Source organism: Pan troglodytes, chromosome 7 (genome assembly GCF_028858775.2).
Source record: "Pan troglodytes isolate AG18354 chromosome 7, NHGRI_mPanTro3-v2.0_pri, whole genome shotgun sequence".
NCBI classification, from domain to species: domain Eukaryota; kingdom Metazoa; phylum Chordata; class Mammalia; order Primates; family Hominidae; genus Pan; species Pan troglodytes.
The window spans coordinates 9,906,337-9,925,278 of record NC_072405.2 but is presented as its reverse complement, the minus strand read 5'-3'; the positions used below and the strand labels follow the sequence as shown (position 1 = coordinate 9,925,278).

Below are 18,942 nucleotides of genomic sequence, written 5' to 3'. Positions count from 1 at the left end.
AATAAGGAAAGAATAAACAGAGACAGAGCAGACCAGACATGATTCTGTCTTTTCAGTCTGAAAATCCTCTAATTCTCTAATCATAGATTGTACGTAGGGGTTTTCTTTTAACCAGAAAATGTGACAACAGTTTAATAATGAGTATAGTTCCTTCTTTATAAAGATTCATTTTTAACTCAACAGAGGCAAAATAAAAAATAACTTTTTGTGAATATTAGTAACGACAGTGAACTAAAAGCTTAAACTTGAAATTTGGTGTAAGCATACCGCGCTAAAGGCTAGGCATATGCCCACAACCCTGTTTTACAGAGTAGTAGAAAGTTTCGTGACTTAACCAAGGCCGTATAACTTATCAGTGATAAATAGACATCCAAAACAAAACCAATCCGATTCAGCCTTTGGGACCTTCCCGATTTCCCTGGGGCATTTGTAGGAAGCGTAAATAAATCTTTGATCCCAGTTACCCAGGAGGCTGAGGTGGGAGGATCGCCTGAGCCCAAGAGGTCAAGGCTGAAATGAGTGGTGGTCGTGCCACTGCACTCCAGCCTGGGCAACAGAGTGAGACCCTGTCTCAAAAAAAATTTATTTAATTTTTGAAATCGATTCACTTTTTAAAACCCATTTTATGCTCCCAATCACCAATTTAAGCAAATAAACTGACAGGTGTGCAGGTGTGGATGCCTTCCTTCTTTGCAAACATCCTGGCTATACTGCTCCCTGCTCTGTAGATGTTGTCTCCTGCACACAATCCCAGCTGCTAAATCTCCAAATGAAACCAGGATTCTAATGATTTGTTTTCTGTTTTCCTTAGAACGAGACCAAAAGTTCAATACAATGGCTATGCTGGGCATGAAAACAGCAATGGACAAGCATCGTTTGAAAACCCCATGTATGATACAAACTTAAAACCCACAGAAGCCAAGGCTGTGAGGTTTGACACAACTCTGAACACAGTCTGTACAGTGGTATAGCCCTCAGTGCCCCAACAGGACTGATTCATAGCCATACCTCTGATGGACAAGCAGTGATTCCTTTGGTGCCATATACCACTCTCCCTTCCACTCTGGCTTTACTGCAGCGATCTTCAACCTTGTCTACTGGCATAAGTGCAGCGGGGATCTCTACTCAAATGTGTCAGGGTCTTCTACGGATCAAACTACACATGCATTTTCATTCCAAAAGTGGGTTCTAAATGCCTGGCTGCATCTGTGTGAAATCAAGGCACACTCCAGGAAGACTGCCGCGTCGCGCCAACACGTCATACTCAATGCCTCAGACTTTCATATTTCTGTGTTGCTGGGATGCCTTTCAATGCAATCGTCTGGGCTCGTGGATATGTCCTTCGGGTGCGGTGACAGAATGGTAGCACCACAATATGTGTTCTCTTGTGTTGTTTTTCCTTTTTAAACCCCCATGAACACGAATACTCTGAAGAAAAAAAAAAGCTTTCTGGAAGAAGACACCTTTCTGATAGAGGCTCACACCTACAAATGCTTCACTCTGTCCTTCCGAGACCTGACAAGCTTTGAGGACCTCACAGCTCCCCTGTGTGTTCATCTCTAGGGATGTTTGCAAATTTCCCAGTCAGCTGTTCTGTCGCAGAATGTTTAATGCACAATTTTTTGCACTAGTGTGTTATGAATGACTAAGATTCTGATAAAAAATAAATTATTTACACAGGGTTTATACACACTATCCATTGTATATAAGCATTATTTCATATTATCAAGCTAAACATTCCACCATCAGCTTAGTTGGAGTGTTAGGGAAAAGTATTCCTAGATATGGCACAGATTTTAAAAGGAAAGACAGTATTGAAGAGATTTATTGTATTATTGCTTCAATTAGCTTCATTTATGTGTTGAATTCATTGAAGAGGTCCAATGAGAAAAAAACAGAAGCCTCCTTATTTCACAGGTTTTCCTCCTTTAGTACCACCTCATGCAATTACTGTCTCTCTGATACTACTTAATAGCAGGGGGTTTGCAGAAATTTCTGTTTGCCATGTAAAACTGTGAATAGTAATTTATTTTAGATAGTCGATGAACTTGTGGGTTTTAGCTCACAATGCAGCCTTCCCTTTTGCAGTGGTTTTTTTTTTTTTTTTTTTTCTTGTCTTTTACTCTGCCATCTATCTTTGATATTGCATTGAAAGACAATATACCACAGTAGCACCTTGAACTCAGTGAAAATTGTTCAGGATCAAAATACTAAGTGTTCTTTTAGAGGGAAGGAAAAAGTACACACACTCTCCTCTCACAATGGTATATTTTATACATTCATTTGTTATTTGTTTCATGCTTTATGATTCCAGATGGAAAGGTAATTTCAGTGACTTTTCAAGTTTAAATTCCATTATAGGTAAATGATAAGTTATGATGCAAATAAAATCTATAAGATCCCCAGGGCAAATAAAAATCAAAACATGAAGTAGAAGATGTGGCCGGGAGGAAGTTTATGTAACAAACTCAAAGTGAAAATCAGGTTTACTTTTACTTATTTGATAAAAATATTTTTGAAACGATAGTACTTATTTTATTATTTGATATTTCAGTACCTATTCAATTGTGGCAAATTTTCTGTGTTTCACATTTTAGATTGGCATTGGTAATAGAAATGTCAGAATGTTCAAATTGGCCTTCACGTTGTCGGAGTGAACACATTCACACCTAGCTTTAAGACTGATTTATCTGTTGGTGTACTGAAGGTTTCCATGTAGGACTTCAAATGTGGAAAAGGAAAAGCAGTCAGGAAAATGGGGCATTTTTTGGAGAGTCACGCGTTTTGATTCGGACATTTCCGTAGAGCTCGGCTCCCAGTGTTGTGTTCCTCGGTGGAAAGGGTCTCTGCTGTTTGGGGACTCACTGGCCTCTCCTAGGGACTCCTTTGTCTTGTGAACCCCACGCTGTTGGATTCTGTATCATTCTGCTGAATTCTCTGCACAGTTTTCCCTGGCCAACCTGCCCACATCCTTGGAGATTTGCTTTGCCAGTGGGAATCCTTACATTGCTGTTTCACAGTAGACGGGACGAGGTCAGCGGGAGTCGTGCTCCTAACACACACATTGAACGAAACAAAGAAGATTGAAAGTGTGAGGAGGCTCGTGTGCAAGGGAGAACAGGGTTACTATACATATTAGTGTATATATATACATACATATATATATATATATATATATTGTACATATCTAAGTTTGAGTCATTCAAACTAGGTGCAAAATGCTGACTTCAGAGTCTGAATTAACATCTCTGTTCCCATATCCCTGACCTGCTCCCTGGTCAACGATGCTATGAAATCCTGAAATGACAGGACATACATACATACAAGAAACCACATATCAAATTAGATATGATTTTCCTTTGTGTGCAAAGTCAAACTGTCCTAGGGTTGCCAGTTTGAAGCATGTTATTTAAATGAAAAAAAAAAAATCAGTGAAATTCTCTTGTGAGAATTCTGCCTAGTTTCTTCCTAGGGTTGTGTGCAGTGTTGAACGGCGTCTCTGCAAGGTGTTGGAGGATCTCATTTTAGGGCAGTCAGGAGCTGTGCTTGCTGAGTTAGGTCTAGAAGACTCTTCCCTGAAGGCAACGGGAACACGCGTGAGGGACGCGACCACACGCTAACACAGGACACGTGCTTCAGAGCTGTTTAAAACTGCTGCTTGTTTTACACACACATCTTGCCTTTTTTCAGGCTAGCTGCAATAATTTTTTTCTTCTGTAAAATATTTTGTAAACAACAACAAAAAGCTATTATAAAAAGGGGGTAAAAAAAAGAACGCTGGCATTATGATCAGGAAAACCCATTGTCATCGCCGACCCTCCCTCCCGTCCCACCACACGCTGCTGTCACGACGTAGGTGCGAAAGACCTTTTTGTACAGAGATATATTTTTTATGAAGAATTTGTAAAATTATTAAATATGCTGTAATTTTTTGATTAATGTAGGTACATTGTTAAAAAATAAATGTTTTTACAATACAGAACTGTAATTTTCCCAATAATGTAAAATGTACCATCTCTAGCTGATTTTCAGTTCCAATCCTATTACACATGTATTAATATTAAAGTGGCCTGTTAAAATGAACAGTATCTTTTTTTTGTCAAAAAAATTATAAAGAGGGTGTAATATAGCCTGTGCAATGCCACCAATCTTTAAAGCAAATCAGAGTTCTAATTAAATATTTAATTTTAGATTTCTATTTTTCTGTGTGAATTTATTTTCACTTTAATATGCGCACCTGAGTCCCTTGCAGGGGAGGGAAAGAATGGGAGTCTTCATAATGAGCCTTTAGGATATTCAAAATGAAGCTCCATATTTTCCCACGACATTCACATCATTGTCATGATTAATCAATAGCACATTTAGCAGGAACCCTGAGACACAGAAGAGTAACGTTGAAGCTGACAGATTTCTTGATGGTTCACATTAAAAACGGTAAGAAAACTTGGTTTCCTCCAAACCAAAACCTATGTTTTTTATGATTTCTTTTCAATTTGGGAGCTCTGTTTGTAAACGTTCACCACACTAAAAAAATGACATGAAAGAGATTTATAGACCTACTTAACAGAGCACTCCAAATAACACATTTAAAGAAGGCTCAAAAAAATCAAACCGCTTTTTAAACTCAGAGCCAGCGGTCCCCCGTTCATTTCGGGGCTGAGAGAAAACACGATGCTTTACACGCCCTTGGTGGCCCATCACGCCGAATCTCTTGCAGTTCAACAGAATGATACACTACTTTCTCTGAGAGTCAAGTTATTACAAAATGAAAAACAACCAATAATATTTCCAAAACAGCCCACGGTGGCTTCACAGCGACCAAGTTTTGATGTCCAACTTGCAATCTGAGTCTTGCTGGCCAGCAACTGCATTTAGGTGCCGTTTATTGAGGAAATACCGAGTGCGAGACACTGCACTTTGTGACTCGCAGACGTTGCAAAACCCCTATAATCCAACCAAGGGGGTTTTGCCACTTTGATAATTTAGATGAAGAAGCAGGAAGTTAAATAAGTTGGTTGATTTACCCAACGACACACAGATAGGCAGAGCTGATATTACAGGTCAGGTTTCTCTTGCTTCAACTTTCTCATTTTTCAAGAAACCGTCACATTATGAAATGCATCCAATATTCCCTTTCTTATCCAATTTTTTTTTCTGAATTTTTCTGTCGTTCTACCTGTGAATCTTCTTTTGCTTCATTGAGTGAATAATTACCAAAGCTAAGAATTCAAAGGGAAATAAGTACTCTCTATTACTAATTTTCACATTCCACAGAATGCTCATACATAACACACCCTTGTGAGTTATTAACATGTTGAGTTGAAGCTTTCGGGGGCAGCAAGAAAGTAGTGATCCCAGAATGTGTTTCACGCTACGGTTCTTTAAAATAATAAATAAAATCTGTCTTGCTCTGTGCCTCGGTTTGAGTGCTTTCCTAAAAATTATGGGGCTTCTATAATTATTTGATGTATTAAAGGATGCAGAATAGGCGACCGTGTTACCATCCACAGCACGGACATCTGTGGCTATTGAAACCCAGTTTGCGTCCTCTTCTCCTGTGGGTCTGGCACCTGGAGTTTCCCTGGGAGTCACTCCTCCTGATGACAATCAGCTTTAATGAGCATTGCTCACAACTCCTTGATTGTCCCCGACTGGGCGTGGGGGAATCACACTCATGTGGTTGAGCTGGGACTGACTCCTCTCCCAGGAATCGGGGCCTGACCTGCAGGGTCAGGTACATCTGGCTGAATTTGCCCTCAGGCCGTCAACCCACTCCCGGCCAGGAGGTCAGTCTTTCATTCCACAGGGCCACTTGCATTCCCACGACCTGCTCACCGGCCTTTTCTCTTAATTCTGGGAGCAACCCCATATCTTTCTATACAATTCTCTTTTTTTCTTCAAGTTATCCAGGCTTAGTGACTGTTACTTGCAGTTGAGGAACTAGACAGCCATAGTTACAACGTAGACTGAGAAAGAACCTCAGAGATTCACCCCGGCTCACCAAGCCTCTGTGTGGCCAACAACTGGGGCTGCGCACTTCAAATCCACCGCCCTGCAAGCGTGAAACACCATCCTCAGCTCTGCTGTCTCTGAATATAATGACAAATTACTGGGCCTAAATGACAGTCACAACTGCTCAGATGGCTGAGAGAGTTACTAACAGCCTCCTTTGCTGCCTTTAATCAAAACCCTTCAGAGGGGTTGAATGCTTCCAGGTGCATGCACCCAACCAGAGGGCCTGGAAGCCAGTGGCTTTCAACAAGCTTCATGTTCTTTGGAGGATGACGGACACCCACTATTCACTGCTTTTCACGACTGAAATATCTTGGGCTAAAGGACAGCAAGTATTGTTTTGCAATACTGCTTAGAAGACCTATTGGTTTGCTTGTTTTAAGGCGTTGTTCTTTTGTGGATATCACAGCAACTTTTAGTTTATCACACAATTTCTAAAGGGAAAGTGCAAGACGACTCACTTTCCCATTTTTTTCAGGCTGTGTGGACCCCTTAGTCCACAGGATTATGTATAAATGAAGTATTTAATTGGGGCCGGGCGTGCTGGCTCATACCTGTATTCCTAGCACTTTGGGAGGCTGAGGCGGGAGGATTGTTTGAGCCCAGGAGTTCACGACCAACCTGGGCAACACAGGGAGACCCTGTTGCTGCAAAAAAAAAAAAAAAAAAAGAAAATAAATTAGGCTCTCGTGATGGCATATGCAGTCGTGGTGAAATGCATCTGTTTTTCCAACATCTTAGGAGGCTGAAGTGGGAGGATCACTTGAGCATGGAGGCCAAGGTCGCAGTGAGCTGAGATCCCGCCGCTCCACTGCAACCTGAGTGACAGAGGGAGACCCTGTCTAAAAAATATATAAAAATGTACTTAACTGGAAAGGATAAGACTTATGCCACGGGAATTACCTGACATTTCTTCCCACTTTTAGTGTGTTCAGTGATTTCTGAGCGTTAAAAAGCCACCCTGCATCTGGAGGTCTGGAGCAGCCCAGGACAGGACTGCTGTCTGTATCAGGTCCTGGCTGTGTTGGCAGTGCCTTCCAAGCTTGGTGCATGGGGTGGAGCTCTGTTTTGGATGCTGTCCTGATAGACTCTGGTGTTCAATTCTGGCCAACCTTCCTGTCCTGGCGTCTCAAAGAACGTGGACAGCATAGATCCACTTATCAAAATGATTAAAAATCACATTTTGTGTTGCAAAGGGATGCATATATATGTAATCCAATTATTAGAAATGCATAGAACGAAATAACGTCATATTCAGATTAGCAGTGACTCCTAAGGTGAGAGAATGGGTAATGGATTTGAATGGTGCTATGTGGAGAGCTTCCAAGTTGTCTGAAATGGAAACTTGGGAAAGCTATTTAGAGCCATTGAAGATGGATAGGATAATATTATCCACCTCATGGGGTTATAGAGAAAGCAGTGTGCACCAGGTCATGATTTAAGCATTTCACGTCTATTTTCACATTCTATTACCCAATTTCTCTCTCTCTCCTCTTTATCTATCATCTATATATTTATCATCCTATCATCTGACTTCTTTCCATTTATCACCTATCTATCATTTGTCTATTTTTCTATCATCCTATTGTTTATCTATGTATCTATCAGTTATCTATCACCTTTATTTATTTCAAATACAATCTGAAGAAAGTAGAAAAAAGTTTTAACTTTTACAAGTTGTACAAGTACCTACATGTTGATTTTTTAAATTTCCATAGGTTATTGGGGAACAGGTGATATTTGGTTACATGCATAAGCTCTTTAGTGGTGATTTGTGAGATTTTGGTGCACCCATCACCCAAGCAGTATACATTGCACCTTATTTGTAGCCTTTTATCCCTCACCCCCTTTCCACACCTTCCCCCTGAGCCCCCAAAATCCAATGTGTCATTCTTATGCCTTTGCATCCTCATAGCTTAGCTCCCACTTATGAATGAGAACATACGATGTTTGGTTTTTAATTCCTGAGTTAACCCACTTAGAATAATAATCTCCAATCTCATCCAGGTCGCTGCAAATGCCATTAATTCATTCCTTTTTATAGTTGAGTAGTATTCCATCATTCATATATATGTATGTATTCACAGTTTCTTTATCCACTCATTGATCGATGGGCATTTGGGTTGGTTCCACATTTTTGCAGTTGCAAACTGTGCTGCTATAAACGTGTGTGCAGGTAACTTTTTCGTGTAATAACTTATTTTCCTCTAGGTAGATGTCCAGTGGTGGGATTGCTAGTTCAAATGGTAGTTCTACTTTTAGTTCTTTAAGGAATCTCCACACTGTTTTCCACAGTGGTTGTACTAGTTTACATTCCCATCAGCAGTGTAGAAGTGTTCCCTGTTCACCGCATTCATGCCAACATCTACGATTTTTTTGACTTTTTTTTATTATGTCCATTCTTGCAGGAGTAAGGTGGTATCACACTGTGGTTTTGATTTGTACTTCCCTGATCATATGTTGATTTTTTATACTCTGTGCCATAATTTATATTTGAAATACATTATATTTTAAATTATGAAATAACGAGCATTGAAGTCGTTTGGGGTTTTTTGTTCTTTTTTTTTTTTTTTTTTTTTTTTTTTTTTGAGACAGGGTCTTGCTCTGTCACCCAGGCTGGAGTGCAGTGGAACCATCGTAGTTCACTGCAGCCTCAGTACCCTGGGCTTAAGCGATCCTCTCCCCTCAGCTTTCCCACTAGTTGAGACTGCAGTCCTGCCACCACGCCAGGCTAATTTCTGTATTTTTTGTAGAGATGAAGTCTTGCCATGTTGTCCAGGTTGGTCTGGAATTCTTGGGCTCAAGTGATCCACCCTCCTTGGCTTCTCAAAGCCCTGGGATTACAGGTATGAGCCGCCATGCCCAGCCCAAAGTTTTTATTCCTTGCTCGATGTCCTCCTATCTCTGAGACCTCGGATGATCATAGAACCATTCTTGGATCACAACTTCCCAAGCTGCAAGTTGGAGATATCAATATCTGGTTTTATTTGCAAAGCCTGTGCCCTTTGTAAATAATGTTGGCTCATGAATATTTGGTAAAAATCATTGGAAACGATTCATATTTTACCATAGTTTGACAGTAACACCTCTGACTGCAGCCCTTTTCTTCTCCTCTAAGCTGTGCTTGTTTCTATCCTATGTCTGACACATTATGCATGAATACAAATAAAATTAAATCCTGTGTTGAAAAAAAAAAGTGGGACCTGAGTCAGTGGTAGAGTCTCAAGAAGTTCTACCTAAAGAAGGCTTCTGTGATATAAGAAAATGAAACTGCTGTGCAAGAGGATATAATTAGAAATAATTTCCTTACCCACAAGGATTTGGCTAAACAACAGAAAAATACATCAGAAAATAGTACTTTTGAATGTAACACAGGTAAATTCAGGAAGCCTCAAAGTCTAAGGTTTTATTTACGTTTGAAAAGTTTGATGGTTGGAAAATAAGGAAAAGAAAAGGAGGTTTGCATTTCCTATACATACTGAATCTCATGCTGAAGGAGCAAAGAAAAAAATACCAAATGCCTAGACTAATTATTTAACACAGCAGGCCACATTGACCTGAAAGATTTATATGGGAAGAATTTGTTGAAATAACTTTAATCCTACTTTCTATTTTGGACACAAGTGCATCTGGAAAGGTACCAACAAGACAATAAGAGTGAACATATTTTGAACTGCTTCTATACGCGAGACAGTATGCTAACTGTTTTGCACTATTTTGTGTTTCGCACATTATTGCCTCAATTAATCCTCTCACATCACCCTTATGAGCCCAAGAAATGAGAGACATTGTGATAGATTCCACAGGGAGGAAGCATAAAATGAGACCTCAAACCCAGACACTCTTGCTCTCGAATGCCTCTCGCTAAGTTAGAATTTTCCCACCATATTCACACAGTCCAGCCCAAGGCTCATCCTCAGCCCAGCACCCTAGGCAGACTCCTGCCTGAGGCACTGGGGCCCCTGCAAGGTCGCCTGGTCTGTCGGTTCCGTGCCTGCTCCAATTCTCCTGATGAGGTGCTCCCTGTGGCCATCTGCAAGGGCTCTGGGACTGCATGGTTACCTTGGCTGATGTCATTGACTCTGCTCCCATGACCTTTGGCCTCCAGAGTCACCTTTTGTTCTATAGGCCTTTACCACCATCCTGTTTCCACCTGGTGTCCCAGCTTTTATTTCCAGACCATCTTATCTCATAATAGAAAGCTCACGATGAAGGTCTTAGAATCTGCCTCTCAGATGGAGTTTGAATACTGATAGGTGGAAAGTCAAGGACTTGTATAACTTTCCAGAATTCATATGAGCCTGTTATTCTTTTTTACCACATTAAAAAAAGACAGAAGAGTACATGAGGGAAAGAAAATGTCATCCCAGAAAATGTCTTGAATTCTTATGATTCTGAGATGGAGATTACCAAGACGATTTCTCCCTGTATTGGTAAGAACCTAGGCTTAAGAACTCACAGTTTTAGTGTCTTCTTTAGAAACCGGAGTCCATAGAAAGGGAGATAGCAAGGACTCCAGGGTGAGAAAAGCTCTTGAGCATCAGCTTCTGAGCTTGAAAGGGAGCATTAGGGGGCATCCTCTGAGTGTTCTGCAATCCCATATCTGGCTTTTAGAGATACATCTGCATTGTCTCAATTGATTTTGTTAGCAACCCAGTGGGGCTAGGTACTATTAATAACCTTAATTTCTAGAATAGAAAGTAAAGTTTTAGAAAGGTGAGTTAACATGTCTAAAACTACAGAAATTGTCTCTAAGATCTAAACTACAAAACTGATGAAAAAAATCAAAGAGTAACTAAATAAAGATACATTCCTTATTCATAGATAGGAAGCCTCATTATTGTGAAGATGTCAATCTATAGTGATCTATATTTAATGCAAATTGATCTATATTTACAAATCTAAATTGATGTATACTAAATATGATTCCAATCAAAATCCCAGTAAGTTATATGTGGATATCAACAAACTGATTCTAAAGTTTATACACAGAGGAAAAGATTCAGAAGAGCCAATACAATGTCGAAGGAGAAGAACAAAGTCAGGCCGGTTGCGGTGGCTCATGCCTGTAATCCCAGCACTTTGGGAGGCCAACGTGGGCAGATCACAAGGTCAGGTGATCGAGACTGGCCTGGTTAAGATGGTGAAACCCTGTCTCTACTAAAAATACAAAAAAAATTAGCTGGGTGTGGTGGACCTGTAGTCCCAGCTCCTCAGGAGACTGAGGCAGGAGAATCGCTGGAACCTGAGAGGCAGATGTTACAGTGAGCCGAGAATGTGCCACTGCACTCCAGCCTGGGCAACAGAGTGACATTTCGTCTCAAAAAAAACAGTCATGTTGCTTCCCAAACCAGTGAGGCCAAAGTAAAACTGACACTGTCTCTCTACATATGCAATTTCGAAGGCAGTTTGGAAACATGTTCTGATAATCATAAAGTATTCATATCATTGACCTGTTCAGCACTATTGATGAAAACAAGTTCTAAATAACAAATCTGAAGGAAGAAAACAGAACACAAGTCTCCATACTATGTAGACAGATGGATCGATACTGACAGATATAGATATATTGATATATTACTAAACAGTAAACATTAATGAAATAAATATTTTGAGAGTAGAAAAACATCATATAATTTAAAGTAAAATGAGAGACGGAAACACCAGGCATTCATTACACATTAAATATGAAGAACATGTAGCAATGGAACATAGGTAAGAGGTACTGTAAAATTTAGAATTGATTTGTTTCACAGTCATGACTGGAAAATCATTGCATGACCCTGGACACAGACCAAGAGAAAGCGTGGACAAGAAGCTTGCTGGATTTATTCAGGGGTAGCAGATTATGAATGGGTTTTATTTCCTTCTTTATTTCATGTTTCTTCAGGTTTTCTGTAATGTCTTAAGAAGAGAAATGAGAAAATTTGGAAAAAAATAAATTGAAAAGAAGAATGAAATGATCGTCTTTTTCTACTACCAAATCTACTTAAAACACCTCAAAATTTGACTTTCAGTAAAAATCCTGCCCACCCTCCTTCCTCCTCAGGCGACTAGAATAATCACAAGATGCACATTTGTAACACATCTTTTTTACTTAGAGGTCGAATTAAAATTCACATGAACTGACTCAGGCTCCCAAGTGTTGGAATACTGTGGAGAAACTGGAATTTTCCAATATTTCTGGTGAGGATTTAAAAAATGTCGCAGCTACTTTGAAAAACACTTTGACAGTTTCTAAATGAGTTAAACTTATCTTCACCAGCCATTCCACATCCAGGAAAGAAGTAATTCTTATGTTGACAAAAAAGACTTATATGTGAATGTTCAGGGTATTTTCTGTGATGGCCCCAAACTGGAAGCAATGCAAGTGCTGACGGGTGAACGGATAAAGGAAATGTGTTATATCCACACAACCACACATCTACTCAGTAATAAAAAGGAAGAAACTATGAATAGCATGCAGCTATAAGAGAGAATCTGAAGAGCAATATGCTAAATGAAAACCAAGCATGTAAGACTCCATATTACATATTCCCATTTATATGAGATTTCTATAAGCTTCTTTTTTTTTTTTTTTTTTTTTGCTTCCTTATAAAAAAAATGAATCTACGATCTTTATTTTTCTTCTTCTTTTTTTTTTATTTTTTTATTTTTTATTATACTTTAAGTTTTAGGGTACATGTGCGCATTGTGCAGGTTAGTTACATATGTATACATGTGCCATGCTGGTGCGCTGCACCCACTAACTCGTCATCTAGCATTAGGTATATCTCCCAATGCTATCCCTCCCCTCTCCCCCCACCCCACCACAGTCCACAGAGTGTGATATTCCCTTTCCTGTGTCCATGTGAGCTCATTGTTCAATTCCCACCTATGAGTGAGAATATGCGGTGTTTGGTTTTTTGTTCTTGCGATAGTTTACTGAGAATGATGGTTTCCAATTTCATCTATAAGCTTCTTATTCTTTTTGATTGATAGACATCTTCTGAACTTGGTTTTGATAGGGTTTCACAATCGGAAATTTACTAAATCTCATTGAACTGTACATTCAGGATAATCTAACAAAGTAAGTTTACCTTAATAAAGCTTTCTTTTTAAAAATCAGATTAAAAATCAGATAATACAAAAAAATCTTTAATAAAGCTTCTGAATAAAATTAGGTAAATCTTTTTATTTTTTTATTTTTATTGTTATTATTTTTGATCTACACTGGCTTGACTTTCTTGTATGAGAGGCAATGGCAGCAAGAAGTGGCAAGTGCTAACCAGTGTGGATCATGAAGGCCCTCCTATTGCAGTAGGGCTTCCATGCTCAGTTGGAGGGTATCGCCTTGCTTAGTCAGGAGCATCTGACTTGGTGTGTCTTCTTCAGCAACCACCACAAATGGCTAATTTGACATCAGTTTTTCTATAGAATTTTCCCACTTAAGAATGAGATCCAGCACGTAGGATTACTCCCTGTGAATTCACAGCTATATTTGTAAGTGAAAAGCTGAATGTATAATGTTCAAGCCACTCTCAGACAGCTGGCGTTCTCTTAGATCTTCGGACAGGTGGTGGAGTTGCCGTTTTGGCACCTCTGTCATTCCGTAAAGTTTGACTTTCTGACTGCTCACGTTGCATCCAGTTGGGAAGGAGGACGTGAACAATAGGTAGACAGCGAGCAGCATCTGATCCAGCTCCTGGTGGAGACAGCTCCCTCCTGTGCAGTTCCTGGAGATCATGTTATAACTGGGTATAAATGTACCTTCAGGGAAAGTGATTCAAACAAGCTTTATTATGGGATGGACTTTCTTGGGTGAGCTTAGTGAGATATTTTTGCAGTGAGAGAAGAAAGGATTCTTAAATTTTTCTTGTATGAAATGATCCAAATATAGAAAAGCTACATTGAAGCATGTGTATTATACAAAAAAAATGCTCCTAATGAAAGCTAAAAAGAATGAGGTGATACAAACATCTTGTATACACATTTACAATGTTTTTCCTATTGGAATGGCTCAACTAACTTTTCAGAAAATTAGAAATGCGGAAGAAGAGGCTGTTCGATTGAAGGAATTATTATTACTTGTTTGTAAACTCACTGACCTCAGCCTTGATCCCTTCATCTTTCTTTAAAATGCCATTGACTATTTCTGAAAAAGAAAAAAAAAGATATTATCTCCTGTATGGGAGAGATCTGGAGTCATTTTTTGGCTGCTCTTGTTAATAGATTGTAATAAAAACAGCACTGATATTCTAACATTGTGCGGGATCAAAAGTTTTTTCTCTGAAACACCTGACTCTGGAAGGTTCCACTTGGTTAATATTCACTTAGAGCCTCACAAAGACTCACAGCCCCAACGTAAAATGACTTACCTGATAACTCCTCAATTACACAGATTCTTTGTGTATGTTTTCTTTTTTAAATAACCAAAGAAAACCTGTCCATATTCAAATCTTGTATAAACCACCTACCACCCTAAGATCTTCTTTACACAAATAACTGTGGAAAATAATCTCCCTCTATCTTGGTGTGTGGTGGCACCAGATGCGTTAAACCCTCCAGGAAGAGCTTCAACACAGATCGCTTTGTCAGAAAAGAGTGAAAGTCTTTAAAGTAATTTTTTAAAAGCCAATATTTGCTACACAAAGTTATTTATCACATACACACACACACACCACACAACACAAACCCTTTAGTCCATTCTATGTAAGTGTTAAAGGAACTAAATATGGCTTGGGAAGGACTCTGTGCTTCTGTATTTGAGTCCTTGTGGACGACCTGCAACCTAGCTTAATAGGTAGACAAGATTGAAAATCTTAACTCCAGTTCAAGTGATTCTCCTGCCCCAGCCTCCTGAGTAGCTGGGACTGTAGGTGCATGCCACCACGCCCAGCTAATTTTTATATTTTTAGTGGAGACGGGGTCTCACCATGTTGGCCAGGATGGTGTCAATCTCTTGACCCCGTGATCCACCCGACTCGGCCTCCCAGAGTGCCGGGATTACAGGTGGGAGCCACTGTGCCCAGCGTATGTTTAATATGTTTTTAAGCCATCAAGATGAATACTCAAATTTTGCATCTAGTCATGTTTTTCAAAGTGTAAGCCCACTACCACTCCTGGAACTTGAGATAATTGTAGATCTTACATGGGTGAACATTTGTAATAATTATATATTTTAATGTATTGGAAAATGTAAGTATAAGCAGTTTAAGTTGAAAATAATGTAAAATAAATTGATTTAGGTTAAAAATGTTGGTTTAAAATTGGTAAGAATTAATATAGCAAAAATCATAAAAATAAAACTGAATGAAATTTAAAAAAAAAAAAAAGAAAAGAAAATCTAACTTAGGAGCATGTCCCTGTAACAATCGCTAAGTCTTGGCCAGTCCCAGCAGCCATAATTCAACCACTCATACACTTCTGAGTGTTCAAACCGTGTTCAAATAAGGCAAATGCCAAACTGTAACCAAGCTAGCTGTTCTGTACCTCACTTCTAATTTATGTACATCATTTCTCTTTTTTTTGTCTAAAATCTCCTTCCACCACGTGGCTGTGCTGGAGTCTCTCTGAATCTGCTGTGATTCTGGGAGCTGCCTTATTCCCAAATCGTTCTTTGCTCAATTATACTCCTTTAAATTTAATTTGGCTGAAGTTTTTCTTTTATCATAGGTAAAAAAAAAACTCTCACAAATCCACTAATGACACAGATTTTATGATATAAGCTGTTTTGAAAATGTGGATATGAGTTTTTGATTGCTTGGTTTGCTATTTAAAAGGTTGAAATGTCTTGCCATATGCAACACTTTGATTTAGAATCTTGCGCCCATGAGAAAAAGAATTTGACTGAACCAACTCGACCTCATCATCCAGGAATCTCCTGGTTGCATCTTGGTCACAGGTCACCTGTGGAATGATAAATTCTATATGAAGATCTGATTAGAGAGTTGCTGACGTGAAGGACATACCAAGAAAATTCACTCCTTGTCCCTTCCTTAGAAAAATCCTCATCCTTCCTAGAAAAATGCCTGAGCATCTCACTCAGGCCTGCATTCGCATTATGGCCCCTACTTCTTGGCCATAGGCATTGCTTCAGGGATGGATTGGTGACCAAAATGAATGCAGGGGGAATTCTAGACCTTTTCTATAAAGTTTGAAAACAAAATATTCTCTTTTCTCTCCACAGGCAGCTGGAGGGATATCTCTAGGAGACTCAACAGCCACCTGCTCACCACAGTGGGAGGAAGTCAGGGTAAGAATGATCAGCCCAGAGGTAGGGGAGCTGATGGTGGTCTCAGTTCTGGAGTTCTGGATCCAGGACCATTCCTGTCTATGACATGGTGAGGTTCCATGTCTTGCTAGCTTATTGTGGGTGGTAATTTTCTATTACTTGAAATTAGAAGATTCCTAAATGACACACACAGCAAATAACTTGAAATAGTTTTCCTGTCTTATTCAATTGTAATACAGAGCTTTATCATCATTATACAAGTTATTACATATATTTTTAGAAACACGAAAATTGTCTGTGGAGAATATCAGGTGAAAAAAGTGCTTTGACAAAAACTGGAATCAGTGTTAGATTCTTGGAAAAGTCTCTCCTTCTGTAAGTTTTCTGTGGCCTGAGTCCACTGGCCTTGACAGAAAAGGATAAATGCTCCTCTTGGAAATAACACTAAAAGCTGTAGTGAAGACCTCTATTTATTTCTGTCTTAGAGAGAAAATTTGAGTGAATGTTCAATAGGCACTTAAATTTCAACTTTGCTAAAAGTGATGTTTACAGCAAAGAATGATTCCTTGCCCATTTTATATAACACAACCTAAATAGAAGGCTGTACTGGGGAAGGCGGATTACTTAACGTCCATTGCCCAGATCATAAATCTCCACTAAAGTCAAACAGTGGCCACAAAAAGGCTGTGCGTAATAAGAAATAGGGGAATCCCTCCAGCAGCCTCATACCTCATCGTGAAATAAAAAGCTCCAAGACATACGTGATGAGCAGCTCTAGCAAAAGATGACAAAGTGATTTCATTATCTGGGTAGCTTAGCAAATGGTCCATACCAAGTGGTACAATCTTTCTCCTACTAAAGAAAGGGTCCTTGTTAGAGCGGAGACAATAAAATGTCACTATACATCATTGTTGCTTAAAACTGTCACTGTGGGTGGTATTGCTTTCTCTATGATTAAATGTAGGCAAAATGACTAAGACATTCAAGCAAATACTAATGTCCAGGTGGATATTTTCTTGCTTGTTGGCCTACACATTGGAGGTCCCTGGTCGTCTTAGTCCATTGGGGCAGCTATAATAAAATGCAACAGAAATGGTAATTTGCAAATAATAGACATTTATTTCCGTAGTTCTGGAGGCTGAGAGTCCAAGGTCCAGGCACAGGCAGTTTTGGTGTCTGGTGAGGGTTGCTCTCTGCTTCCACAGTGGTGCCTTGTGGCTGCATCCTCTGGAGAAAAGGAATGCTGTGTCCTCACATGGCAGAGTACATGAAAATCAGAGGCAGCTCTCTGAAGCTTCTTTTTTTTTTTTTTTTTTTTTTTGAGATGGAGTCTCGCTCTGTTGCCCAGGCTGGAGTGCAGTGGTGCGATCTCGGCTCACTGCAAACTCCGCCTCCCGGGTTCAGGCCATTCTCCTGCCTCAGCCTCCCGAGTAGCTGAGACTACAGGCTCCTACCACCACGCCCAGCTAATTTTGTTGTATTTTTAGTAGAGACGGGGTTTCACCGTGTTAGCCAGGATGGTCTTGATCTCCTGACCTCGTGATCCACCCTCCTCAGCCTCCCAAAGTTCTGGGATTACAGGCGTGAGCCACTGCACCCCACCTGAAGCTTCTTTTTTAGGGGAATTAATCCCATTCACGAGGGTGCAACCTTCACGACCTAATCACCTCCTGGAGACCCCACCTTCCACTTTCTAATGCCATCACCTTAGGGATTAGCTATCCACATTTGAATTTTGGGGGGACACACCCATTAATACCATAGCAGGGATGATAGAAGAAGTCAGCCTACACTTGAGTAGTGGTTACACAGTGGTACTGAGCACCACTGTGTCCAGCTAGGCTGAAGACCAGCAGAGCATCCGAGACCCACCTGCATGCACCTCCGCCAGCTTTCTCACGCCCTGCATCACCTGCCCAAGGACAGCCACCGTGTCAGCATCACCATCCCCATTCCCTCCTCATTTCCATGGCCATTATCCTAGCTCAGGACTTTATGCTATCCCCCAGCTCAAGCACTGTAAACGTTTCCTCATTTGTCTCCTGAACTATTTTCTTCCCTTCAATATCCACCAACTCACTGAAGCTATCAAAGCTTTGTTGTAATTAAAATCTGAGTTTCTCACCCACTAGTTCAAGATCCTTCCATTGACTCTCCACTGCCAAGCCATCTGTATTTCTCCTTTGCAAGCACCATAACACTAAGATTTTTATTTTACTTTTTGTCTGGGACAGAGTCTGGCTCTGTTGCTCAGGCTGCAGTACAGTGGTGAGAACATAGCTAACTGCATCCTCACCTTGCCGGGCTCAAGCAATCCTACCACCTCAGCCTCCCATGCAGCTGAGAACACAGGTGCATGCCTCCATGCCCAGTTATTTTTTATGTTTATTTTTCATAGAGACAACATGGTCTCATTTTTTTGCCCAGGCTGGTGTCAAACTCCTGGTCTCAAGGGATCCTCCCACCTCAGCCTCCCAAAGTGTTGGGATTACAGGCATGAGCCACCACTAAAAATTTTTGTTCCAATTTTGTCGGGTTTTTTTTTTTTTTTTTTTGAGACAGAGTCTTCCTCTGTTGGCCAGGCTGGAGTGCAGTGGTGTGATCTTGGCTCACTGCAACCCCCGCCTGCCAGTTCGAATTGATTCTCCTGCCTCAGCCTCCCGAGTAGCTGGGACTACAGGCATGTGCCACCATGCCCAGCTAACTTTTTGTATTTT

General features: G+C 40.1%; 1 protein-coding gene across 3 annotated transcripts in view; it reads left to right on the top strand.

The window, feature by feature from the left end:
- The window catches only part of CSMD1 (CUB and Sushi multiple domains 1), a 2,064,385-nt gene extending 2,062,693 nt beyond the window's left edge, over positions 1 to 1,692 (top strand). For all 3 annotated transcript variants that reach the window (XM_054657204.2, XM_016960221.4, XM_054657205.2), the window contains one exon: positions 812 to 1,692. In XM_054657204.2, coding sequence (XP_054513179.1) covers positions 812 to 971 — 160 coding nt within the window. In that variant the 3' untranslated portion in view covers positions 972 to 1,692. The remainder of the gene's footprint in view (positions 1 to 811) is intronic.
- Positions 1,693 to 18,942: the final 17,250 nt, after the last annotated feature.